The sequence below is a fragment of the Camelus dromedarius genome, chromosome 8 (genome assembly GCF_036321535.1).
Source record: "Camelus dromedarius isolate mCamDro1 chromosome 8, mCamDro1.pat, whole genome shotgun sequence".
NCBI lineage: Eukaryota > Metazoa > Chordata > Mammalia > Artiodactyla > Camelidae > Camelus > Camelus dromedarius.
This window is the reverse complement of record NC_087443.1, coordinates 1,664,088-1,690,085: the sequence shown is the minus strand read 5'-3', so window position 1 is coordinate 1,690,085 and position 25,998 is coordinate 1,664,088. Positions and strand designations below refer to the sequence as shown.

The 25,998-nt window shown below is 43.5% G+C and overlaps 1 protein-coding gene across 15 annotated transcripts in view; it reads left to right on the top strand.

The window, feature by feature from the left end:
• The window catches only part of RYR2 (ryanodine receptor 2), a 543,353-nt gene that overhangs the window by 408,327 nt on the left and 109,028 nt on the right, over positions 1-25,998 (top strand). For 14 of the 15 annotated variants that reach the window (XR_010381799.1, XM_064487828.1, XM_064487825.1 and 11 more), the window contains 7 exons: positions 2,419-2,496; positions 3,672-3,747; positions 8,037-8,160; positions 8,620-8,735; positions 12,060-12,124; positions 14,416-14,537; positions 21,058-21,107. Coding sequence is in view for 14 of the 15 variants with exons in the window: in XM_064487828.1 (XP_064343898.1) it covers positions 2,419-2,496; positions 3,672-3,747; positions 8,037-8,160; positions 8,620-8,735; positions 12,060-12,124; positions 14,416-14,537; positions 21,058-21,107 (631 nt within the window). In the remaining variant the exon portion in view is untranslated. The remainder of the gene's footprint in view (positions 1-2,418; positions 2,497-3,671; positions 3,748-8,036; positions 8,161-8,619; positions 8,736-12,059; positions 12,125-14,415; positions 14,538-21,057; positions 21,108-25,998) is intronic. The other variant, XM_064487826.1, reaches the window with a different exon arrangement.

The window sequence follows — 25,998 nt, the reverse complement described above, 5'->3', positions numbered from 1 at the left end:
TACAGTGGAAAGGTTTATAACTCAGGGAATAACATAATGAGTATTTGGAAATATAATTCCAACAACTGAGTAGAGAATGAATCAGAGGAGGAGACTGAAGGCAGACAGACAGACTCCTCAGGAGGAGATTGTATACATCCCACAGAACAAAACAAAAACCTTGAATACCTGAGTTAGGGCAAAGACCATGGCGATGGAGGGAGGTGGTGTACCCCAGAGAGACTTTGCGGAAGAGACAGGACTGACTGATGGAGGAGGCGGGTGAGGAGATGTGTTCAGAGGTGGTTGCCGTGGACCTGGACTGGGCCGCCAGGTGGGAGGGGCGTGTTAGGTGAGGTAGGAGCACAGCCGTGCCGGGGGCAGGAGGGAGACAAGGAGAAAATAATGCTTTTGATTTTAGCCATTGTGTTAGGCAGAGTTCTGGCTTCCAAACAGGATTCCCAGTGGCTGGAATCTTCGTATACTTCATATATGTCGCTTTCCTTGGGCTTTGTCAGTGTGATTGCATTTGCCAGTGTGATCAAAGTTAATGACCCTGAGAGGGGAGAGGTTGTACTGAATTATTGGTGGGTCCAGTGTAATCAGAAGGATTCTTAATGTGGGTTAGAAAAGACAGGGAAAACATTCGTCCTTACAACTTCTAGAAAGGACATAGCCCTGCTGATACCTCGAGTTTAGCTAATTGAGCCGAGTCAGACGTCTCCTAGTTTGTGATGTTTTTAGCCAATTTCCCACGATTGCTTCCAGCAGCAGTAGATTAATACACGTATGGAGTCCCCAGATGGAGTTAGTGATGAATGGTTGAAAATTGACATCTAGAGCACAGGAACAATACTAGGCTAGATCAGTTAATTTTTAGTTTTTAAAACGTGGTTGATGAATGAAATATTTAAAGTAGATGTGGACACCGAAAAGGCTGTTTACAGCTGAAGAGTGAAGCAGAAAGCCACAAGTAGTGAAAGGCAATTTATGGAAGAGGAGGCAGAGAAGGGACCGGAGAAAAAAGAGGTGGAAGAGGAGAACGGGGGTGGGAGGGGGCGGTTCCCGGCATTTGTGGAATTAACGAGGCGGCTGGCCAGCAGTGGTCAGCAGTGTCCAGCCTAGAAGGACCAGTTTGATGGCAGCTGGAAAGAGGACTTGAATTGAGCACCTTGCAAACTTATAACATGAGAGAGGGCAGTTGTGGGCCGGCGAGTGCTGAGGTAAGAGCTGTGCTGCGCTATGTTGAGGGAAGGAGGAACGAGAGAAGACAGCCTGAGTTGGAGCCCTGCCTGCTCAGAGCTTTAGCTCTGTGGCCTTGGGTGAGTCTCAGTTTTCTTACAAGGGCACTTAAAGGAGAGAAAATGTGATTTTATTACACATTCTATTCTCAGTACTGGCACAGAAGCCAAGGTTCAGTCAAAACTGACCAGTCTGTTGCGTGTAGCCCATGAGAACATTATGGTAGCATATAGGACAACCCCTCTGTGTTCTATAGGCCCGGATCTGAGCCATTTGGTACCTTTGATTTGGGTTTTGGTTTTGTTCTTTTTGGTGGGGGGCAGGTAATTAGGTGTATGTATGTATGTATGTATTTAATGGAGGTGCTGGGGATTGAACCCAGGACCTCATGCATGCTAGGCATGTGCTCTACCCCTGAGCTGTACCCTCCCATTTGTACATTTTATTTTGGTTTTTTGCTTACCCATGTCTAACAAGAGAATATACACAATTACGAAATATATCAAGATAGAATTTCAGACTTGAAAGCATGAGCCAGAGTTCGTTTCTGTCGTACACTTTCACGTACTAAGCCACGGGAGAAGCGAGGTCAGAGCTCCGGACAGTAAGTGAATCCTTCTCACAGTTGTGGGAAGACAGGTTGCATTCTTGAAATGCCGAAGTTGACATGCTAAGGAAGCCCTCTGGTTATCGAGGCTGTCATTGTAAATCACTGAGTACTCTATGATGTGCTCTTAAAGATAAGAAGTTGGTTATATTTTATCTTACTGTTTGGCTCTTAAAGACGTTTATAAATACTGACCTCTTAGATTAACTACTGTTTGTGTGAGGAGAAGTAAATTTCATTGCAGCCAATTAGAATTTGTAAGAAACTCAAGAATTCAGTTATCCTTTGACTAAGCTAATATTTCGGAATCGTGGACTCACTGCATAATTTGTTGAATTCTGATCATTAGCTTTCAGGATTGGCAAGCCCTAAGATATTGGGATGTATTAGTCAATCATAAATAATTGTCAGATGCCCAAATACAATTTAATCTGCTAGATGTGCTTGCAAATCAGTCTGTGTAGCTACTTGCCAGTCTTATCTAAAGAAATGTTACATTTGGAAGTATGGCTTATATTTCCAGAGTATTTCTTGAATCCCTCTCCACTGGGTTGTGTAATGAGATGCTTTTTTTCCCACAAATTATTTAGGTTTCTGTGGATGCCGCCCATGGGTACAGCCCCCGAGCCATTGACATGAGCAATGTTACACTATCTCGAGATCTACATGTAAGTACTTTTAACTTTTAAAAATATTCGGCAAATTTCATTAAAAAAAAATTATGCTGTAACACTTCCCTGCATAGATGTAACAGCATGAATTGTTTGAATGTGGTGACCCTATAAAGGGTCCATGGAATTTACAGACTATGAACCCTAGTCCCTTAATTCTGTGAAAGGTGATAGAACTTTTTCTGGGGTGTTTCCTCCAAATAACATTTTCTTTAAAGATCATACCTGTGTAAAAGTCCTCATGTGATCAAGTATCTGTATGTGAGAAGAGGCTGGACCAGTAACTTGTTATGCTCTGCCTGGATCACCTTAATGACTCCTTAAATAAGATGTATTTTAAGTTGTCTATCCAGGGAAACCAATGGCATTTTGCTTCCTCCAGCCCTAGTTTTATCCATTCCCCTTTGTCACGAAGGAGCCCACTTTGAAACTGACTTGAGTGAAGGATAAAACGTATTGGCATGGAACATGAGTCAGTGGGTCAGTAGAAAAAGCAGACTGTGACACTGGCAGTGTTAGTATATTGTTCCAAGAGAACTAAGTATATGAAGATAACAATCTGTGGGTTATTAAACTGTGTGGCTTGCCCTTTGTCATTGCTCTGGGATGAATGTATTAAAATGACACAGTAAACTTGAAAGTCACCAGTGAAAGGAATCTTAAAGACACTCCTATCAAAATCCAAAGGCCACAAGCATTGGTGAGGTCTCCTCCCAGGCTCCTCACCTTGTTTGGGGCAGACCTTGGTGTAGCCTGTTCCTCTGGTGTTCTTTGCATTCATTGTTCAGTAAGGATTATGTCATCCTTTAAAGCTTTGGAAACTAAAATAAGAACTTGTGAATAAAAATATTTTCAAAATCCATAGCTGATTTGAAGTTTCATTATTAAATCAGTAAAATATGTGTCTTTACACATTGTAAACAATGACCATTCCCATGAAATCACCCCTGCTGTTTACTACTCTGTAATTTCACAAATCATTAGAACCCCCTGAAATTCAGATTCCAAATAAGAAGTAGCTGTGTTTAGTGATCTTCTGATGTATTTTAGCACTAACACTCAGATTTATTCTTTTCAAGCATGTTTTGATGTTAGTCTGTTGGAAAATGAAGTTATCCTTTTCTAGTATCCTTTTAAAGTTACTCAGTTGCTACATATTTTGTTAATTTAAGGCGATGGCAGAAATGATGGCTGAAAACTACCATAATATATGGGCAAAGAAAAAGAAGCTGGAGCTGGAGGCCAAAGGTAAGATTTTCTAAAAATCTTTATTAAAAAACAGCGCAAGTTTGACGACATGAATACATGCTGAGGATACAGTGGTCTTTTTAGCGTGAGACCTCTTCCTGCCGTTCTTGGAGCGGTTCAGCTATGGCTGTGACGGGTCTCAGGGTGGAAAGTCCAGTTTCCTGACTGCTGGTGTATATTTCCTCATGCCTCAGGATCTTGATGGCGCCCTCTTGCCCATTGTAGCGTGTAGGTGTCTGTACTTCTTTTCCTCGTACCTGAGGTGTCCTGTTCATTACCTGGACCCTCCCTCACTGATTTCCAGCCCTGCTGAAATACTTCTCTTACTCATTTCCTTCTATCTCAGGCCCCAGGCTCTTTGTTTTATTATTTAGTCCAATTATGTTATTGTCTCTTACATGCTTTTGCTTGCTCTTTTCTGCTGTTTTTAATACTAAAATGACCTAATATTCTTAGTCATTTCTTAAATCTTTTCTTAATTTATTAAGAAAAGTATTTTTATGAATATAAATACATGTTTGCATAGTTTCTTCAATTTAATGCATCCTGTACTGATGATCTCCGTTGTTACGTATTCAGCATTAGTTTATACACATGTTGTTTATAGTGTGTGTGCGCGTGTGTGTGTGTGTGAGTGTGGGCGCTCTTTAGTTACTTCCTATGTGGGTTTCTTTCCCCCCATTAGAATGTAACGAGTTCAGGGCCACAGATCCTATTAATTTTGTCATCCTTATTGTACGGTTCTGGGCACCAGGAAGCTCTCTCTTTCTTACTTATTGATACAGGTAAGAACGTAGAGGGAGGTAATTTTGAAGGGTGGGGATATTTCATAATGAAAGGAATAGCTGTAGTGTTGGAGGATGGTACCAGACAGCAAGCACTAGGAAACAGAGTAACACAAATTAGAACTGGTCACAGAAACAGAGGGGGTTCCATGTACCAAGACTGCCTATTCCTGAATTTGGCTCAGGGCTAGGCCTGTTTTTCTAGACACATTCCATAAACGTTTGGGAAATGAGTGATCAATTGTTTGGCCAGCTGACGGATGGATGCATGGGTGGGAGGGTGGGTGGGTAGCTGAGTCATGGAGTCGTAGGTTCTTTGCTTAGTGACGTTGTCGAAGGGGCATTGTCCGCGTGGTTAGTAGACAGTCACTGTTGGTTACGTGAGCAGACTGCATGAGGAAATCCTGTTCTTTTCCTCCCAGTATGTTTTAGGCACTGTGGTTTGGGTAAAATTAAAGGTAAGAAGCAGTTACCCTACTACTTTTCTTGTAAATAAGTGTGCTAGAAAATCATCATTATTCTTTAATTTCTGGGCCAGCCATTAGGTGACCTGCAGTCAGAGTTTCCAGTAAAGCACATGGCTCGTCAGTGCGGCATCCACACCCCTGCATCCGGCTTGCGTTGGTCCAAGTTCATACCATGTTCATCGTGGGGGGACAGCACAGTCGCAGCAGGCTGAACAGTGAGGTGGTGAAATGAGAGACTGAGTTGTTTGGCACTAAAACAGCTGGCCCCTAAGGAAGGTGTTGAAATATACAACCCTGAATCTCGGCTTTTACATTACTGGGACCAGCAGAGGAGAGAAATGAGTCTTGGAGTCAGAGACAGGCTGGAGACGGTGGATGGTTTCAGGACAGAAACCACAGGTGTCTTTTCTCCCCTGTGTTCTCTCCCTGAAGGCTTTGGCAGCCACCTTGTGTCCTTACGTCTCTGCTCCTGCTTCCAAAAACGATCTGGGTGGGAGTGTGGGAGGTACCTGCCGCCTACCGCATGTCTTGGTACTGGTGGGGGTTGTGTGTGGTGGGAGGGGAGAGATGAGAATGGCAGGAGAGAAGCCAGGGGGCAGGAAAAGGACACAACTTAGAGCCCTTGAGCCACTCTGACGCCTCGACAGACAAGAGCATCCTGCTAAGGCTGCCCACTTAGGCTCCAGCCCCTCCAGGCTCTTCTGTCACCCCGACATCTGTGTGCAGAAGATGTCTCTGCTTTAGAAACGTCTGGAGAAAATCTCCTCCTCTGCTCTCCCAGGTTGTCTGCCCTCCCATGCCCTGTCCATCCGCTTTAGGAATCTGGAAGAGCTTGGGGAAAATCAGGCAGTTTAAGGAGTATATCATTAATAGAATAGAGGAGTGAAAGTCCAGAAAATATTACCCATGCTCCCCGGTGAGTGAGGGATGTGAAGACCTAGCCGTCCTTTTGTCCATTTTTCCCGTGATCACACCACGTACTTTAGGCTGTGATGATCTGTCATGAAGCCTAGGATGGTTCTGGTATCCAGCAGTTTGACCCTTTTGCATGAGTGAATTCACAAGGCAGAGCTGTACATTTGAGGCAGCAAGCATCCCAGGAATTACTGCAAATTCATCTCCTCTCAGGTTGGGTTGGCTCCTTACCGCCCTCCCATGCGTATGTCATCCGCAATCAGATTATAAATGAGCTAGGTGAGGGTTGAGATCAAGGTCGTCACCCTGCTGTTAGGTGGCACAGCTAAGGACATCTTTTTCCAGTCTGCTGGCTGACTTCCAGGTGCCCACCTGTCTTGTTCAGAAGGGCTTTAAACTCAGAGGGTACTTTGCGTTCTTAGGATTTTTGAAGTTTAGACTTTATCCTCTCTCTGTCTCTTTCTCCCTCTCCCCGCCGCCCTTTACCTATTAGTGTCTGACCCCGAATCATCGTGGGTTACAAATTTAGTTGCCCGTTTCTCTAGGACTAAACGCCATAGTGGAATTCAAAATGGGTAATGATTGCAAGGTAATTATGTGTTTTATAATTTTTTTTCATGAACTATGCTGTTAAATTATACCTGTGATTATGAAAAAAGTCAGCTTTATTCCCAGCGGATTTAGTAATATAGTCTCTGTCCTCCTTGCAGCTCACAGACTATTAGTATTACCTTCTGGCAGTTGGGTTATACTGACAGTTGTGTTCTGTTCTAATTGTGTTTTTGTATCAAAAATAACTGATGGCTCCTCAGGGTGCCCTGTCGGTGTGGGAGCTCCTGACTGTCCCTGTGTGTTTGTGATGGAATAGTGTCACCTAACGGCCGTGAGATTCAGTGCCTGATTGCATCTCTGTAGATGGCACTCAGTCAAGGCAAGCACTAGGAAAACATGGCATTTTCTCCTTTGTCTTTTTGTTTGCTTACTCCCTATGCAGGCCGGATTCAACGTTTATGATTGTTTTGGGAGCCCGTGGCTTAACCCCGTTGGACATGGATTTAACAGGGTCTATGCTGTCATAATAATTCAAACAAAACAGTTATTTTCCATTTTTTTTTTCTAGAGTTCCCTTAGTAGTTTTATTTCAGGGAATTTCAGCATCCCATGTGAAATATATTCCTGTGCATGTTTTATAAACTCTAAATTTGGGGCCTACCAAGCTATTCATTTTGCTGCTGCTTTAATAGGATTCTTTGTATCAGATCTTTATATCTGGAATTACCAGTGCATTTTTTTTGGAAATTTTTATAATTTTTATAAAAGCTTTTACAAAATTTATTATTTTATAAATGCTTTTATCTTTATTAGTTTTTAAAAATCTAAATACTTTCTATAATTTTTAAATCTAAAGCATATTTTAAATACTTCTTACTAGAAACCTAGATTCTTGCCAGATTTTTAAATCAATTAAGTACATATGTTACTTCTATTAGATATTTAAGAGAACTAACTCTTAAAGAAGACAAAATAGAACTCTCTCAAATATCTAATAAAAGTAATGCATGTACTTGATTGATTAAAAAATTTGGCAGCCTGAGTATGAGTTTTGTGTATTTAGAAATAATGTGACTACAGAGTACTCTGTGATCTGTTAGACACAGTAAAACTTCCAGACTTAAGACATTTTTTTTCTCTTCTCTCTGTGGGGTAGAAAAATGAAGCATGTTGCGTGAAACATGCCTTATAATTTTATTAGATCCAGCTGTGCGTGTTTCAGTGCCGATTTACACTCTGTGCTGGGTTCCTTTCTTGTGTGATAGCAGAGTCATTGGCACTCAATGTTACAAACGCTTGTATGTTCACGTTTTAATTGCCTCTTGAAAGGCATGTACACAGTCTTTGAACAGGTTTCCTAGATTAACTGGAGCAGTAAACTCACTAGAGAGGGAAGCGTCCTCTGTGCTCTGTGTCTGATTAGAGGAACCAAAAGTTCTGCAGCGCGGTCCTATTCTACATGCAGCCGTTTCTCATTTCAGATCATTCTTTAAGTTTCTAATTACTAAATTAAATTTCTAATTTAACTTTGTAATTGCTATGCTGTATTTTCGTCTTGACGTCCTCTTAGGAGGTGGAAATCATCCACTGCTGGTTCCCTATGACACACTGACAGCCAAAGAGAAAGCCAAGGACAGGGAGAAAGCACAGGACATCCTCAAGTTCCTGCAGATCAGCGGGTATGCTGTGTCCAGGTAAGGCACACCTGCTCCAGGTACACGTTCTTTTACGAGCCTGAATATTTAAACATCCTGTCAGATGTAATGCTGCGAGTGCACTCACTCATCTGTTTAAGTCTTAGAGCTACTGTTTAGTATGTTCAGAATACACGACTGAGTTCCTTACACTCCTTATGCTAAGCCCCCGTCCATCACTCAGGAAACTCCCTAGGCAAAAATGACTCACTGCTTTTCTAAACACACATCTTATTGCATAGTGAGTTACTTAGCAGTTTTATGTCAGATGCAAAGTGTTCCTTAAAAATTAAATCTCGTTTTTGTTTTTAGCAACAAGAATATCTAGCCTTCCAAATTTATCTGTATTTATATTGCTGTATATAAAATGTTAAATACACCTCCATATACAGATATTCAACAAGACTTCCCATAGTCTTTGTAGACGTTGGTTTCCATTTTTCATTTTTGCTGTTCTAGAGGCTTCAAGGACCTGGAATTGGACACACCTTCTATTGAGAAACGATTTGCCTATAGTTTCCTTCAGCAGCTCATTCGCTATGTGGATGAGGCCCATCAGTATATCCTGGAGTTCGGTAGGTGCCATAGTGCTATGGCTGACAGCCCAGTTTTGTGATTCTTGACACGTACAGCCTCAGGGTATAGAACAGCATAGACCCGGGGCTGCTTATGTTGTGTCCCCACACGGTGTGCACCCTCTCTGTCGTCCCAGTGCTGACTTCAGTATGGAAGTCAAGAGGCAGACTCATTTTTAAGGATGAGTAGATTTTTAGAACTCTAAAAGAAAATCTAACATAACTTTTTTCTCCTTAAAATGTTTATTGGCATTGATTTTTTTCATTTTGAAAGAGACATTGGATGGACATGAACATTTAAGGTACAGTTAAATCTTTCCTTATGAAATTAATTGCTCTGCTCTTAAAAACAAAACAAACAGACAAAAAAACCTAAACTCAAACTCTGTGGTTTCCCAGATTTCTAGACACTGTAAAGGCCTTGAGGTTAGTCTGTGTAGGGACACACATTTGTATTGGAGTGTCTGCAGTGCGGAATACTTTATTGTCCTCTTAGGGTCAAAGGGAAGACCTCATCCCCGGCGGCTCAGCGCCAATCAAGTACAAAAAGGACTCTTTATTTCAAGCCTTAGATTCAGAACAGATCATCAAAGCAGCCTCCTCTCACTTCTCTTACTTTGTAATTGTCCTCAGCATCTCTGAATTAAAATTCAAGTTGTTAATTCCTCACCTTCCTGTCAAGTCACCTTGCAGCCGCTGGTTGGTGTTCAGATGTAAACTTTGATCCTTTTTGAAAGAGAGTTTGATCCTTTTTGAAAACCAGTGTGCTCCGCAGGTGGTGAGCTTCTTCCTTTCTTTTCCACTTGGAGGTTCTGTTTCTGGTTTTGTTTTTTGTTTTTTAACCTTCATGCTTTCTGCTTTCAGCCCCTTCCCTCAGGGCCCATAGTCCTAGGTCCCTTAGCAACACATCAGCAGCAACTCCCGCCCCCACCTCCCCATCCCAGCCAAGGCTCTTTGTGCTGCAGTTTTCTTCGGATTTATAGTTTTCAGCGCAGCATCAGATTAAAGTTTATGGAAATTCAAGCTCTTGTATTTGCCTGTTCTTGGCCCCTCGTATCCCAAATATGTTAACGATTTTCTACTTGAGTGTCATGCTCTTAAACCTCCCTCTTTCAACCTGCCCCTTTATCTACAGTCCAAATGCTGTGTTTTTACTCTCTTCTTAACTGTCTTTTCCACAAAGGCCAATGATACAAACTAATTTATCATATGCAGTCTCTTTGTAACTCATCCCACAATATTTTTTTAAAAATATGGTAGTCATCCTGACTTGTAGCCAAATTAGTCCGAATGGAATTTGAACAAAAAAGAAGAATGAGGCCCTGGTGAGTTTTTGAAGCTTTTATGTACAAAGTTAAATTTTGAAATTTCAAATCCCCATTGTAAGTATCTGAATGCATAGCAACTCTGGGGTTCAGCCTTCTTTTTGGCAAGAGAGAGGAGAAGAGGGAAAAAGTGATCATTTGGAGAAGGGAACAAGGAAAAGAAAAACATTTTTCTTTAACCTTTGTTTGGATGGCAGAGACACAACTTTGAAGGGGAAAATGTGGTTAGGCCTTAATCACCCTGTATTTAAGTTTCTGAATAAACCTCCCGGGACAGTGTCGGTGCACAGGGAGTGGCGAGAAGCTCACTACAGGCAGCTTGCACCCGCTTCACACATTGGCTTTCTACAGCGTAGAGAAGATCTTACAAACAAATTCTGGGGAGAAAGGAAGGCTAGATTAATATAGAGCCCAACAAAATTAGCTGTTTTTTTCAAACAGCTGCTGATGTTCCCTGTGCGTTTTTCAGGTGGTTTTGACGGGCAGTTAAGGGTGTACTTGACATCAACTAGAGAAGCAAGTACAGCTGAGGCTGTTTAACCGCCATTTACTTTAGTTTTCATTTTTCACCGTTACTGAAAAATAAAACCTCTACAACACCTCCTTCTTTCATCTTTTACTTTACCGCCTTTACAGCTCATCTTTAGTGTATTCATTTTTAGACGCAGGCTAATGGTGACAGTGAAGGTAGGCATACGCCTCTTTATAATTTTTGTGTTTTATCATAGACCATATTCTCTCCGAAAGTTCTCACATTTTCCACATAAGCATTATTCTTAAAATGTATAAAGAAGGGAAAGATAGTTCCTACGTAATTCTTTAGCATTTTAGCAGCCTTAGCTAGGTACAAAGTTCTGTCTGGATAGAATGTATACGAGAAAGCCCCTTAGATGGATCCAGGCGTTTCGCATGACGATGCTTGAGAGAGGTTAATGCCCAAATGTTGAAAAATGAAATGTGCCAGAGTTCAAAAGCCATTACTCTCTTCTGCTTATTCATGGGAAGAGCGCTGTCTGAATTTATAAAATATTACCTAAGTTCTCTAAAAATTACCCTAAATTTATATCTGAGGCTTCATAAAGCGTATTTCAAGTTGTTTTTATTTCTGTTTGCAGTAGAACTTATTCAAACAAAAGTCAGTTTGATTCTTAAAAGATACGAAAGCTCTGCTTACACATTTTTCTAAAACTTTGTATCCAGTTCTGAAATTTTTAGCTCTCCAGTCTGTTCTGCATCTCTTCATGGTTATTATGGTTTGCTCCCTCTTCTGTATGCATGAAACCTCCTCTGTATGCATGAGGGCGCTAAGAAAGGCCGCCTTCTAAGCTAAACGCATTAGGTCAGTCAGTTCTTAACCTTGAATTCATTGTCTGCGCCACAGGGAAAATGCAGGTGTTTGTGCTTTGCTTAGGGAAATTCTCTTTTGACACCGCTGAACTTCTCTGTTCTTTAGCAGAATGTTAATTTTCCAACCTAGTGTCACAGTTGTGAGCCTTGCTCTTGCCACAGGCGCTGGCTTCCTGCAATTTTTCCGTTGGTCTATTAATACTGAAAGCTTGAACTTTCAGTCACACCAAGAAGTAACTGTCTTTATTAGAGGCCAGTGTGCAAATCTAAAATTATGCTTACTTATCTTACACTCACCTTTCCCAGCCCAGTGGGCTCCTTTCTAACTGAAAGACGGTGTGGGATTTGACTGCGGAGAAGGTGGGATTTTGCTTTATGCCAGTTTTCCCCCTGCGTGTCAGTCAGATCTCAGAGCTACACAGGACGGTTGTGCTCACAGCCACGTGTGGGCTGTCTCAAGAGCTTTTTTATTTTGATTTGGGTATTTTGTAATCTTTCTTTAATCACACTGCTGAAGTTAACCTCTGTGTTTTTATGTTCAGTTTAGTGGGATAGCACGCATAGCTGTGTGCCCTAAGCGGTGCATTGGGGTGAGTGAATGTCTTGTGATTTTTGAAGTGCAACGTGATCCTAAAACTCTTCATGTCCACAGATGGTGGCAGCAGAAGCAAAGGAGAACATTTCCCTTATGAGCAAGAAATCAAGTTCTTTGCTAAAGTACAGTATACAATCCATCTTGTTTTTGCTTCAATGTGTTTGTTCCCAGAATGTGCTCTCTAGACCATTGCCCTTTGCAGGATGCGCTTGTCTCCAGGTGTGAGTTCCACTCTGAGTAAACGCTCTGTGGCACGGAGATAACTGCATGCATCATGTGGGTAACTCATTTCTCAAATGTTTCTCAAGTGACTTCATACTCTGTGAAGTCTGATTCAAAGTTCTCTTTTTTGGCTTTATCATATGACATAGAAGAGAAATCTGTTTCATGACATTTGAATATTGTTATGGTTTAAAAATTTGAAATGAGTGTATCTTTTTTAAAGAAGAAAAGCACCAGTTAATTTATAAATGGCTACTTTATGAGAACCTCTACTATAGACTCTTCATTGTGGAAACTCAGTCCTACTCAGAAGAGGAAAACTGAGGCTCAGAGAGGATAAATTGTTCAATATTTGGAGTATATCCCATGATTAGTGTTTATCCCATTGAATAAGAATTTATCAGGAATTTGCCGTGCGTTCAGCCAGTAGGGAAGGAGGTGGAGAGCTGCGGAGTCCGCATGGTGGGTCCACTCACTCCCTCGGTGTTTGCTGTGTGCCTGGTCTGCGTCATGCATCGGGCTGCGTCCTGGTATTCACCACCACAAGGACAGAAGGCCTTTGGGAAGCTCTCCTGTTTACAACATGTTTTAGTTAACCTGAAGACCTAACGATTTCTGTCAGTTTCCTTTCAAAGTACTTGCATTTGGTGGTTTTAGATCATCTGCAAAATGACATGTTATTTCCATTATGATTCATCCATTACGATTTGGCTGCTGTGTTTGCAGAATTCAGAATCCCTTTATTGTAAGGGAGACTTCTCTTTCCTTCCCACTCTGTGCAGCACCCAGAGCCTGTGTCGGTCACCTGAAGCTTGTCCGGGGCTGCACATTGCTGGCTATCTGTTCTACTAGGATGTAATCTCCTTTGATAGCCAGTGATCAGAAGTGCTGTACTCATGACCTGCAGTCACACGTTTAAAATACTCTCCTACTGCATCCCCTAGTGACTTTGTTTGCAGATGCCTACTGTGGCTTGATTTCTACTGTCTATAGATTCATTCATTCACGTATTTATTGAGTACCTAATACGTCAGTCACTAAGTTCAAGTAATGTCACAACTTTCTAGGAAGAGACTTAAAACCTTGTGTATTCCTATTGTTAAAAAACATACTATGCCAACATTGTAGGGAAAAAAATGTATTTAGACAGACTTGGGTCTAAATACTGGAAATGCCAGTTGTTACTACTTTTTTCATTTATTTATTCAACAGATATTTATCTAGTGCTTGCTCCAGGCCCAACAAAGTCCTAAGCCCTGGTCAGTCGGTGGTAAACCGAACACAGGACGCAGTGGTGGTGGAGGCTAGGAGAGGGCTGTAATGGGAAACAAACCCGGAAGTGTTTCTTTCTCTATTTCTGTATTCTCTGAGTGCCTTCAAATGCTTAGGGAGAGAGACTAACTCAAAATCACTCGTATGAAGTAGAAAATTGCAAATGGTATTAAGGAGAGCAGAGGATACGGGGAGTTTATCCAGTTGACAGGCCGCAAAGGCTGACCTGATGAAGGGCCACTGCCCTGTGGCCTGCGGGAGGAGCGTGGGAAGAGCACCTCAGACCGAGGGAACGGCACAGGCGAAGCCTGTGGTGTGGGTGGACAGGGTGAGAGGAGAAGCTTGCCGAAGGCCAGCAGGCTGAGGGGACAGAACTGGGAGGTGGGCTTTGAGGAGGCCAGACAGGAGGACTTCCTGCAGGTAGGTAAGGGGCAGTGGGACTTCGTGCTCAGTCAGTGTGAGTTTGCAGTCGCTGCTTTTTACATCTCAGTTTCATGCCTAGAAAGCAGGGACAATGGCGCCTCCCGTACAGAGTGGTTGCTGAGACACGTGCAATGACTCCGTGTCAGTCACTCACGTGTAGTGGAGACTCAGTACATGGTCATCATTGCTTATTTTGAAACCTACTGGGGACCAAACTGCATTACATGACAATTTAAGGCCATTTCATTTTGAGAAAGTATTGAGACTAATTCTAAACCATTGAAAATTAGGTGTGTTTTCCATACTCACACACACACACACGTACTGCAGAGTGGAACTTGAGAGGCAGGCAGACTGGAGTGGAGCTGATGGCATGGCTGTGGCTGTTGGGGACTTGTTGCATGTGGCCAGAACTCTGCTGTTCCAAAGACTCGGCACTCACCCATCCCCCGGAAGATTCCACTGTGTAGATCTGTTTTCTTTTCCTTTCTTTCAGGTCGTTCTTCCTTTAATTGATCAGTATTTCAAAAACCATCGTTTATACTTCTTATCTGCAGCAAGCAGACCTCTCTGTTCTGGAGGACATGCTTCAAACAAAGAGAAAGAAATGGTGACTAGGTAAACGGCTCTAAAAAATAAAGACTGGTTTGACTGAAGTGTCTTTGCATTTGAGAAGGAGCATCTCAGGATCCTGGAGTAGGTGCAGCCTACTCCCGGCCCCTGGCCCCGTGGAGTCAAACACTAGGAGAGGACGGTTTGGGCAAGTAAATACATGTTCTAGGTGTTGTGTTTTCTTAAATTTGACTGCTAAATGTAATGCTGGACAGAAGGAATAAGACACCCAATCCAGGATCCGTAAGTGGAGGCTGGAGATGCATCACTGTATTAGTATGTTTGATAAATGATGCTTTTAGAATTGGCCTCTTTAAAATTTATTCAAATCTGGTATTTTTGCCAGCATGTATTTTTCTGGAGGGCAAAATCTCATTTACAGAAATTATAATTGTAATCTTTAAAAAAAAGACTAATCTTGGAATGAAATGCGGTAAACTTACGTGCCTTCTGGAGGCTCCCCTCATGCCACTCAAGCCAGCGTCCTAGCGACGCCTTCTCATTTCTCTTTAAACCCAAGTGTGTTTTAGAGATTTAGCTGTGATTGTGCTGGGGTTATCAAGCCTAAGTCCTCAGAATTCTGCCAGAACGTCGTGTACGTGAGGATCAATGACTGAGAAAGTCCGCTTCTGGGGTTGCACTGGGCAGGAGTTCACACCGAGCTTTTAGACTGGATCTGAAAGGAGTTTCTGTAACAGTGATGCCCTGTCATAAAGCAGAATGCAGGCTCTCCTATGACCTTACCTTTTTCTTCTTTTTTTTTAGTTATCTGTTGCTATTTAACAATACTACCACAAGTTCAGTGTCTTTAAAGGACCTACATTTATTATCTCACAGTGTGTGTAGGTCTGGACCCTGGGCACAGTTTGACCAGGTCCTCTTTAAGGCTGCAGTCAAGGTCTTGACCAGGCCTGAGCTGTCATCAGCAGTCTCTCGCCTGGAGAACAAAACTCTTTTTTTTTCTTAAGGCCTTTTTTAGCGCGTTTTAGGTTCATAGCATGGACTTGACTTTAATGATATGCGGAGGGGCGGTGCAGGACCAACCTGCTGGACAGGGGAGAGGAGACCGACAGTCTGTGACCACAGGGAAAGTAAGACCCCGCGTTCAGTGGGGACAGGATGTGCAGCTTATCTCTGCTGAGATTTACTCTTTTACCAGCCAGTAAGTAGCCAGTCATGTGATGTAGGACTGCAGCTGCGTTAAAAATGTTTCCAAGCTTCTTCAAATAAGCATCATTCTGTGAAGCTGATAAAATTGATTATAGTTAAAAATACCAGAGAATCCATCGCAGTGACGTACTTTGTTTCCACAAACTCCGTTCCCAGAAGGAAAGGGAAGGAGGAGCTACTTTCCAAGGTGCAGACCCCCTCCCCCTCCCCACTTCGGCTAGGCCTTCTTTCCTTCTCCCCAGGGGAGAGAGCACACGTCCCTTCTTGTCCCACACGCGCACTCACCCACGTGGCTGCCCAGTGGCCCCCGTGGGCTGGCCTGGGAGCGCACACGGTAGCCTGACAGTGCCACGGCACCAAGCTGCCGTCAGACCTTTGGGAGCCTGCAGCATCTCCGAGTCTTCCCTGGCTCCGGTTAGCCTTCTGTAACAGAAACTTTGCTCCTAGTGAGTGTTGTCAATTGAATGACAATTACATAAATCAAGAGAAAGTACAGGATGTAGGAAAAAATGCAAATAAAACTCTGCCAATTCTGCTCCTCCCCCTCCTCCCGTTGTGCTTTGTTGTCACTGTTCAGCGTTCAGGCTCACCCTCAGAACTAGTAACTAACCGCAGATGTAACTAATTTCCCTTACCAGCTGTATCCCTCCCAGAGCGAGTCAGCCGGCACCACTCTGTGCTAGCCTCCGCCTGTGGTCTGGGGCCTTCCCCACCCTCCGATAGCATTGCCCCCATTTTTAATGATTTCATCTTCAGTGTTTTCTTTACCTCTTGGAAAGGTGTTGGTAAATTTTACTTCTCCCACGAGCACTTTCAAAAAAGGAAGATATGCCATTAAAATTTCAGCACACGGGAATTAGACGCCTAATAACAGAAGTAACTCATTTCTTTACAGTAATTTAATGCCAAACATAGGGAGAATTTAACCTCAGAAAAATTCAGGACTTATAAAATGAGTAAGGTGATGATAAATAAATTACAGTACATGTTGTTCAGTCATTAAAATAATGATGGCTACAAATACATAATATCTTAGGAAAATGATCATGTAAGAAATAAAATACATGTTCAAATGGCATCAATCTGGATTTTTTAAAAACCCTAAATTAGTATGTATAGAAAAATACTGGTAAGGAATAAACTTAATAGTCATTTCCTTTGGGTAGTGCATTACAGATTTTGTATTACTATTTTACGTGTTTCGCAAATTTTTTAAATAACAAAAATCTTGCTTTTATAATCCAAAAAATGTGTTTCAGAACAACCAATATTTGTTTGGTATGTTGATATGGAATCACTGAAATTTATAAATCCCTGATTTCTTAGCACTTTCAGTTAAATATAACTTCAGTGAGTAAAATAGGTAAAAAATAGGGTAAAATAGGTAATTTTAAAAAGCCCACCCAAACTGGCCCTGCTGCCTTGAGCAGACGAGCGTACCTCCGTACCCACGCTGAGTGCTGTGGTGAGCAGTTTCAGGTGGTATTTTACGTGTGTGTAGCAGCCATCGTGGGTCTAAGCTAACTTCTCCACCATCAGAACCAGGCTGCTCCTGTTAGTTGTTTAGATTCTCTCGGGCACCAGGAATTATGTTTCGAGCATTCACTGTGCTTAAAGTCAGTGAGCTCGTGTCTACAAAGAAGAGTGCGGGGGGTCTCCGCACTCAGGAGTGTACCCGGCAGGGCGCAGTCTATGAGAATACTGTTCCAACAGCAAAGAACCGGCAAGTGCTGTGTGATTCGCAGTAAAGCAAGGCCACCTCGGGTGGGTATGGACGGGCCAGGGAGTCACAGGAGTCGGGACATGCAGAGTGGAGCTTAAGGACTGTGTAGGTCAGAGATTAAGAAAGGCTGATCTTGTCTGATGTCAGTAACAGCGTAAAGCGTAGAAGCCGGTGATTCAGGGGAAACCCGGGTTCTGTGGGCTCACCGTGGAACACTGATTGATAGTGACTGCCAGAATACAGTGTCTTAATATCTTTTTCCATTTTACTTATTAAAAGTTTATTTCAACTTAATTCATTAGCTCTAAGACACCATGGAAGCTCTTTAGACAGAAGAGGGGGCCGGGCTGGCAGCAGGAGTGGGTGATGGGGGTCGGAGGGCGCGGAGGCCACATGCGGTGCGGCTGCTGTCACCCACGCGCTGCCTCGGGGGCGCTGCCCAGGGGTTTGTTCAGCTCAAGTCCTGAGAGCCTGCCGTGTGCAAGGCGCTGTCCCAGGTCTGCGGGTAAACACACACGCGGCAGCACGGTTCCTGACTTTGGTGGACTTGGACGGACAGCTGAGGGGACACATCTGTGTAGACTGACCATATGCCGCACTGCGATGAGTGTGGGGGGAGCGGACAAGTGCTGGGAGCGCAGTGCAGGTGCCCGTGCGGAGGGGTTGGGCGCGAGAAGCGCGGGGGAGTCAGCTCAACTGGGCGGTGAGCCCTGTCCAGACAGGAAGGAGGCAGCCAAGCCTGTGCTGACGCTTCAGTGCTGAGTGGCTGAAACAGTGCTGGTGTCACTGGCAAAGCCAGGAAACTTCAAAGGACTCGCTTTGAGAAGAAGAGATTACATTTGGCTCGAGAGGTATTTATGGGAGTGTAAGAACTGACAGGTCGTTCAGCTGGAGAGCTCCAGCAGGCAGTGGGAAGCAGGTGTTTGGTGTTGGTGGAGAGATCAGGGCAAGAAATGGCACATTTGGGGATGACCTGTGCCCGTCTAAGGCTCAGAGCTCTGAAAGCAGATGGAGCCAACGGAGAAGCCGAGGGAAGCAAAAAGCTTTCTGGGAACCAAAACTCGGAGAATCTTACTACTTTTGGAGGGCTTTCAGAAGTGGATCTTTGAAGAATTTAGAGAACGTTAACTGGAGAGGCAGGGGAAAGATTACTGTGAAACAGAATCCAGGGCTTCGGCTTCACAGATTTAAGTAGTTAGTGATGCCAAGTGTGGTAGAGAGCTCTCCAGGACGGAGGCTGGCAAAGCAGTGATTAGCTGTGGGGTCCAGAGGGTCTTGAGGACTTGGGAGAGCGTTTCAGCAGAGCAGTGAGGTGGAAGGCAAGCCCACAAGGCAAGGAGGCGCTGAGGAAACTGAAGATGTGTTATGAATTCTTCATGTTAGTCATGAAGGGAGAGAGGAAGGGATGATGGGGTTCTGGAAGATACTTTTAGAGAAACTGTGCACCAAGGCTGATAATAACCAAACCTTCTAGTCTGTACAGAAACTGCAGCTGAAAGGAGATGGTGCAGGAGGGAGACACAGTTTCTTCTGAGAGGACCTAGCTTTCTGTGTGTCTGCATTTCTCTCTGGTGGCACGTCTGCTGCTAATTAGGAACAGCTAGGTGTTGTAAGAAGTCATTTCCTCTGACAGATTCTCAGACATAAATGTGATCCAACAAAATGGGACACAGAGCAGTTCCGTTTTCTATCATCACAGAACATCCTAGGTCTAGATTAACTGGGTTAAAACATAATCCCAGTATTACAAATTCAGCATCATCTCAGAATGTTGCACCCTGGATGGTGAAGGGTGCCAATTAGTCAGAAGTAAAAGATGCTGCTTCAAACAGACAGGAGCCCAGGACTCCAGAGGGCACAGCTCCAAGATGGGCTGACTCCCTGTGGATGGAGACAGGGCCTTGCTGAGTTAACGTGCGTGCAGCTCGGTGGATGAGGGCCCCTGGAGAACCTGGCTTGTTTCATTGTCTTTGAGTGTTTAAATGATAGCAGAAAGATAAATATGCAGCTCGGAGGCTAATGTCTAATCTGATGTCTAACATCTACTCGAATAGATTATTGTTTTTTTTTAAAAAAAAATAGCAGTGATAAGAGATTTCCCAAGACCTGGAATTCACTTAAGCACTTGCTGATGAATGTTTTCTTGGAGAAGCCATGCAATGCCCTATATGACTGATTTTCATCCATAGATTATCTCCCACTGTTACTGAAGTGAGAGGTAATGGCCAGAGCTCACTGTAAGAGCGGTCAGCATCACAGATGTCACTGTCTCCTTGCTCCTGTGCTACTGCGAGCAGTTGCCGTCAGTTTTTTCCCACGGCCCAGCCCGTGTCCCCGGTCCTGAGTGTGCACCTGCCCACTGCTGGGACTCGGTGAGCTTTGCAGGGGAGGGTGGGGCCATCGGGACGTGGCTGTCGTCACGGTGGGAAAACCGAGCTGAGCGTGGGCGCTGCTACACAAGTGGGTTGTCAGGGTTATTTAGCACTTGGGGGAGCTCTGACTGGAGTCCTGTGCACTCCAAGTGTTAGGAAGAGTGTGGGTAGCTGTGGGCCTGGTGTCAGTGGTGACGTGGGAGGTTGCCTGTCATGGGCCTGGCTGGGAGGGGCTTTTCTCAGCTTGGGTTGGGAGCGCTGAAGGAGCACCAGGAGTTAGAAAAGGCTTCTCAGAAGAAACATGTCCTAAGCTGGACCGGCAGGGGCGTGTAGAAGGGACTGGAGCAGGAAGTGAGGGGCATGTGTTCCTGAAAATAGGGCCCGACAAGGAACCTGCCAGACAGGCCTGGGGACGGACAGGACAGGACAGCAGCAGGTGGCGCCCAGGCTCTGGGTCCTGCCGTGAGCAGCAGTGCCCGCCGGTGCCCTCCTGCTGATGCGGGACGCTGGGCACCGTACTGGGCACCATACTGGAAGTAGCCCGCTGGTGACCGCCAGGAAGGGCGCCAAGACCCAGGAACTCGCTGGTCGTCAGCTCCTGCATTAGCGCGAGAAGCCCTTTCATACCCCACCTGTAAGGGTTTCTCTGAGTCATCACTATCAGTTGTTTAAATTCTGTCTCTAGTTCGTGGTGTTCAGATTCACTGCATGCTCTGGTATATGTGAAACAGTGTGGTCAAGGTCAGTTCAAATGATAAGACATGTGAAACCTTAAAAGTAACACTTTATGCCCAAAGCACTACACTTCTGTTGTAAAGTGCTGCCCATAACAACAACAAAAAGGGAATTCTAGAACTTCAGTGGTGCTTTGGGGCAGATAAAACTGAATTTTTTCTTATGGTTTTCTAGTAGTTATATTCTTGTGGGGTTCATATAGGTTGCTTTTATATTAATTAGCTTTGCTTTTGATTTTTTTTGGTTTCTTTACTTATAATATGTGCTTTTTTAACCATGTTTGTTAAAGATATGCACTCAGAGACTTTCTTTAATACCTTTACTCCACCTTCTGCTCAGAGAATTGATTCTTTCTGCGTGACATCATGTTGCTTTTTCCGGCTCATGTATCAGCTGTTTATTTTTCTTTTTTCTTTCTTCTTTTTTTTTTTTTTTGTTTTATTTTGTTTTAATTTAATTTCTCCCTGTCTTTTCTACCTTCCCTTCCCCTTTTCCCTTTTCTCTTTTGTTTTTCTTTTGTCTTCAGCCTATTCTGCAAACTTGGAGTTCTTGTCAGGCATAGGATTTCACTGTTTGGTAAGGAGCCCCTTGAACAAATACTAGCATGGCCATCACTTGGTTTTCTTTGCCATTTTTGCACCGTGTTGTGTGCTGCAATGTTGCATGGATGCACGTTTGCACGGCTGCATGCATGGTCGTTATGGACCAAGATAAGGTCCTCAGGGTTGTCTGCAAGTAGCATTATCTGTGGTGAAATTGAAGACTGTAACTTTATACACTAATCCAAAGCACACTTGAAAATCAAAAGGTTATGTCATTAAAGAGCAAATGAATGAACGTGGCATCTTCCGCCATATTTTATTTCCGAGGGGAGGAGCAGAACGGGGCCCTGGAGTTTGGAGTGGCTGTTTCTGAGAGACTGAATGATGAGCTGTCACACATCAACAGGTTCTAACTGCACTCACTTCTTTTTAGTGCTCCTGACTGCAGACCTGATGTCGCCTATGCGCCAGACACTGGAGCCTCAGGGTAGACAGGGAGGCCTGGGTTGGGCAAAAGCGGCTTTTCCAGCACCGCTCACCCCGGAGCCAGCTTTTGTTCATTTCTGAGAATTTGTGTAGCTCAAGTCCATGTTCCCAAACACCTGCTTTCAAACGGCCATGCGGGGCGGTCACGCACTCTCCACAGACCCTCCTTGCTCTGGGGCATTAAGACTTTAGAGCAATTGGCAGAATTTCTGTTTTACACATTCCTGCATCAGCGTTAATAAACTGCCAAGGCACATTTTAGCGCAGTGCTCTGTAGGTTCTGAGACAGTGTTGGGGTGACTTCAGTAAGAAAACATTCAGTGTATTGATAGAGATGCTGTAAATTCTAATCCACTCACAGGAAAAACTAAGGATTAAGTTGCTTCTGTGAAAGCCACAAGGAACAAACTGAGGAACAGGTTGATGTGCACAGTGTGCGTATGTGCACGTACGTGTACGTGTGCAAGTAGCTTTTAAGTTCTTTACAACATTACATTTTTTTGAGAAATGATAGTTTCTGGGTATGATTATTTAATGCTGTATTTGGTTTCTAATATATGATTACATATTAAGGTATGTTTCCCATAAATTGCCTGAATTTTTGCATTACTGTTTCAGTTTTCCTAACTTCATGTGGAAATTATCTTCAGGATGATTTCCAGTTGACTGGCTCTTGTTCGACTTCTCTTCAAAATAGGAAAATTTCTATGAAAACTGTTTGGACAGAACTTTCATGTACTTTTTAATCTTCTCATAAGGACAGTGGGTTCAAAAATTCGTTGTTTGTCTTCAGAGAGTGCTGTCTGCTTGTATCTGGCTCTGTTGGAGACCCCAGAATAATACTCTGTTGTGTGTCTCTAGCTTACATACTGTAACTTCTCAGTTCCCTATGTTATGTATCTAACTATAATTTCATTTTTTTAATTTTGAAATATTCTGTATATTGAGCAAAGTACACAGATCTTAAGGACAGCTGGATGACATGGCTTGATGAATTTTTACATGCATGTGCCCATTTTCTCAGGTCAAGACAGAACATTTTCAGCATCCCAGGAGCCTGCCTTGTGCCATTTGCAGTGTATGACCCTCTGCAGAGGAACTGTGTGCACACTGACCTACTGCTACTAACGTAGACTTCCATCACCCTGTATTCATCCTGCCTGGGGTTTAATCTCCTTTTTTCCCCTCCGACGATATTAAGGGTTCAGTAATTGAAGATAAATGCATAGTATAACTTGTCATACCGGTCAGAGGAGAACTGGGTTTTAACATTCTTTCCATCTCTCTGTGACTCTGATATTTCACTTAGGCACTGCATATTAAATCCCTTTGCCTTTAAATACTATTATTTTTGTTTTTAACAGGAATTTATTGGAGAGCTACTATGTGTCTTTGTCTCAAAAGCGTATTTTAATGCATTCTTTCTATTCTGGTGTCTTATTATTGTTTCAAATTTGCTTTGGCATTTGCCTGTAAAACTTTAAGAATTCTTTATTAATCGAACATACTGTAATACAGATTCATCAGAGCATTAGCATATTTAAGTCTTAAACATGTAAACTTCACATGTTACGGTTATAACTGGGCTTTAGACGTTCACATGATGCCCTGGATCAGAAAAAGCCCACTTGTAAGTCCTATATCTGTAACTAAACCAGCTGAATGACTTGGACAAGGACTTAACTTCTCTGAACCTTTTAAAAAATTTTAAAATAGGTTAAAGTAACTACTAACTTTAGAGATCTGTTGCATGTGTCGAGTCTCATGGGAGGTGATGAATGCTGAAGTGCTATGTAAGCTGTAACCGCACAGCTTTCAAATCTGAGGTATTCCTGGTCTTGTTTGCAAGCTGTTATTTAGATAAGTCAGATGACATACCGACTGCACTAGGGGGCTTGGCTGTTTAAAGCACGACCACAGTGAAGCCTTCATGATGTAGCATTCCCAGACGGAAGCAGGAGTGGTGCCGTCCAAGCACGTCCCTTCTGAGGGTCCAGTGCTGCCGCTGGGTGTTCCTAGCGGGGCCTGACAGCATGCATACCGCGGTCTTTTGTAGACAGGCATATTAATCTCTCATTTTCTCTTTCGTCCTACTTTTACGTTATATTTTTTTTCTATATTCTGGCAGACAGTTAACTGATGATTACATGTTTTTCCTGTACTTAGTTCAAAAAATTGCTCATGACCTAACCTAAGAATAAATTAAGACAGAAGTGAAGGTTGAGGTTAACAAAGAAATACTTGGGCTTCGTGTTGGTGAGCGAAAGCAACAGATACGGGAAGAGACCCACTGACCTTCCGCATGTCAGGAGGGTGGGGTCGCAGACAGGAGGAGCAGTGAAGTCAAGGGGGGGGGGGGGCAGAATTCTTGTCCTGGGGGCAGTAATTGTGGTGAGCTGACGACCAGCAATGGAATGTTTATTCCAAGGTGGCTGTCAGATTGCAGTTGAATGTCCAAACCTCATCTCGAGTTCCAAGATTTTTTCCAATCTGTAAAGCAAGGATTCCCAAAACGTGGACTTCTATATTTGTATTTATCTTTTATCTACTTTATTTTCTATACATTGAAGCACACTAAGAACTAAAGAGATTAATTATGTTTTTATGCCTCATGAATTCCTTTTAAGGTGTTTGTTTAAATCGCTTCATTTTATATTGGAAAAAGGTGGGTTTTTCTAAATGAGGAAGGAGCCACATTCCTTAGAGAACAGTAGTTCTGGTGTCTCTATTAAAACATTTTATGGGAAAAAATAGTAAGGAAGATAGCGTCTGTGTTATATGTAGACGTCCCACTGAATTCTGAAATGTTTGCTGGTGATCGCAAGTCGGTGCATGCCTGTATTTTGGCAGGTCAGTTAGGACTGGATGACCCAGGCAGGTTGACGAAGGAGAAGGACATACCTTTTTCAGGGACACATTGTGAGCGACAAAATACTGCTTTTAATTCCACCACTTCCCCTGCCTTTGCTAGATGGAAATTCTAATTTTAAGGCAATCAGAGAATACTTAAGTCCTACTATTACAGCTCACTTAAGACTTTGTCACTTTTAGAGGAAGGAGAATCTGGTAACCAGAGCTCCAGCAGGAATAGCACAGGTGCATGTGTGTCAAGACCTCTTCAGGGCTGTATTTTCACATGTGTGAATGAATCTCCTGCCGTAATGACATTCAGGTTAGGCCCTCAGTCAATAAACATCTGTGTTTGCTGTGTGTGAGGCATCCTCTTAGGCTGTGAGGATGAAAAAACGAAGCTTTCTCTCCCTCTTCACCGCCACCACCGCAGGCTGATGCCCGGGTGTCTCCCACCTGCCCTCCTCCGAGAACAAACGCACTAACCCTTCTCCCCTCTCGGCTGTGCTCCAGGGCCATCCCCCCACCCCATCACCGCGTGGCTCCTGTGTGTCCAGTGACCTCCCCCTTCTGTAGAGCAAACGTGAGGACCCTTTACCTGGCCCGCTGGTGTCCCATCGCCTCCCACTACGTACCACGCATCCTCATTTCCCAGCATGCTCCTGTTACCTCATTACGCCTCAGCTTAAATGGCCTCTCTGCTTCTTGAGTGTGTCCTGTTCCTTCTTGTCTTTGCACATGCTGCAATGGCTGCATGGAACGGGATCCCAGACCCGCCCCCCACCCCCGTCCTGCACGCCCAGCATGGAGCTCACTACTCATCCTTCAGATTTCAGCCTGGATGCTGCTGTCTTGGGAAGTCCATCCCTGACCTCCCTGGGGACACTCTTTCCTACTACTGTGATACGTCCTCATAGCTCTGCGTACCTGTCCTTCACCTCTCTGGTCAGGTCACCTGGTAACGTCTCTCTCTGGCACACAACTCTCAGCTCTTGGGCAGATTATTTTGTTATCCTCAGCACCTAGCAGGAAGTCTGGCGCACACACAGTGCTGTTCTGTAAATATCTGATGACTGAATGAATCAACCAACCAGGTCCTACCTTTAAGAAAAGATAGATAAGTCAGCAGATGTTTCCTACAGTGAGATAAGCTGTCAATTTGGGATTTTCTTACATTCAAGAAAAATGTAGTATCCACTTGTCTTACAATTTTGAGAATCACTTTTTTAAAATTCCTTAAGCAGTCCATGAAGACACTTAGGGCACTTCCATTGAAAAGGAAGTGACACATAATTAATGACTCTTCAAACAGAAAGATCCGTAAACTCTACCAACAGTGACGCTTTCAGTTTAAGGAACTATTGGAGGAGGCTGGCACAAACTAGCCATCATTTAAAGGCCTTTTCTACCTTCCTGTTTTCTGGTGAGTTGTTAATGTTAATTAGCAAGATGGTTAATTGTCCAGAGACTCCCCAGACTTACTGGAGAATGTCCACATTTGGTGACAGACTTGTAGGAACGTGGGGAATACAGCAAGCTTTTGGCAGCACAAGGAATGTAGTGTCCGTGTTCCTTTTGGTGACCTCGGT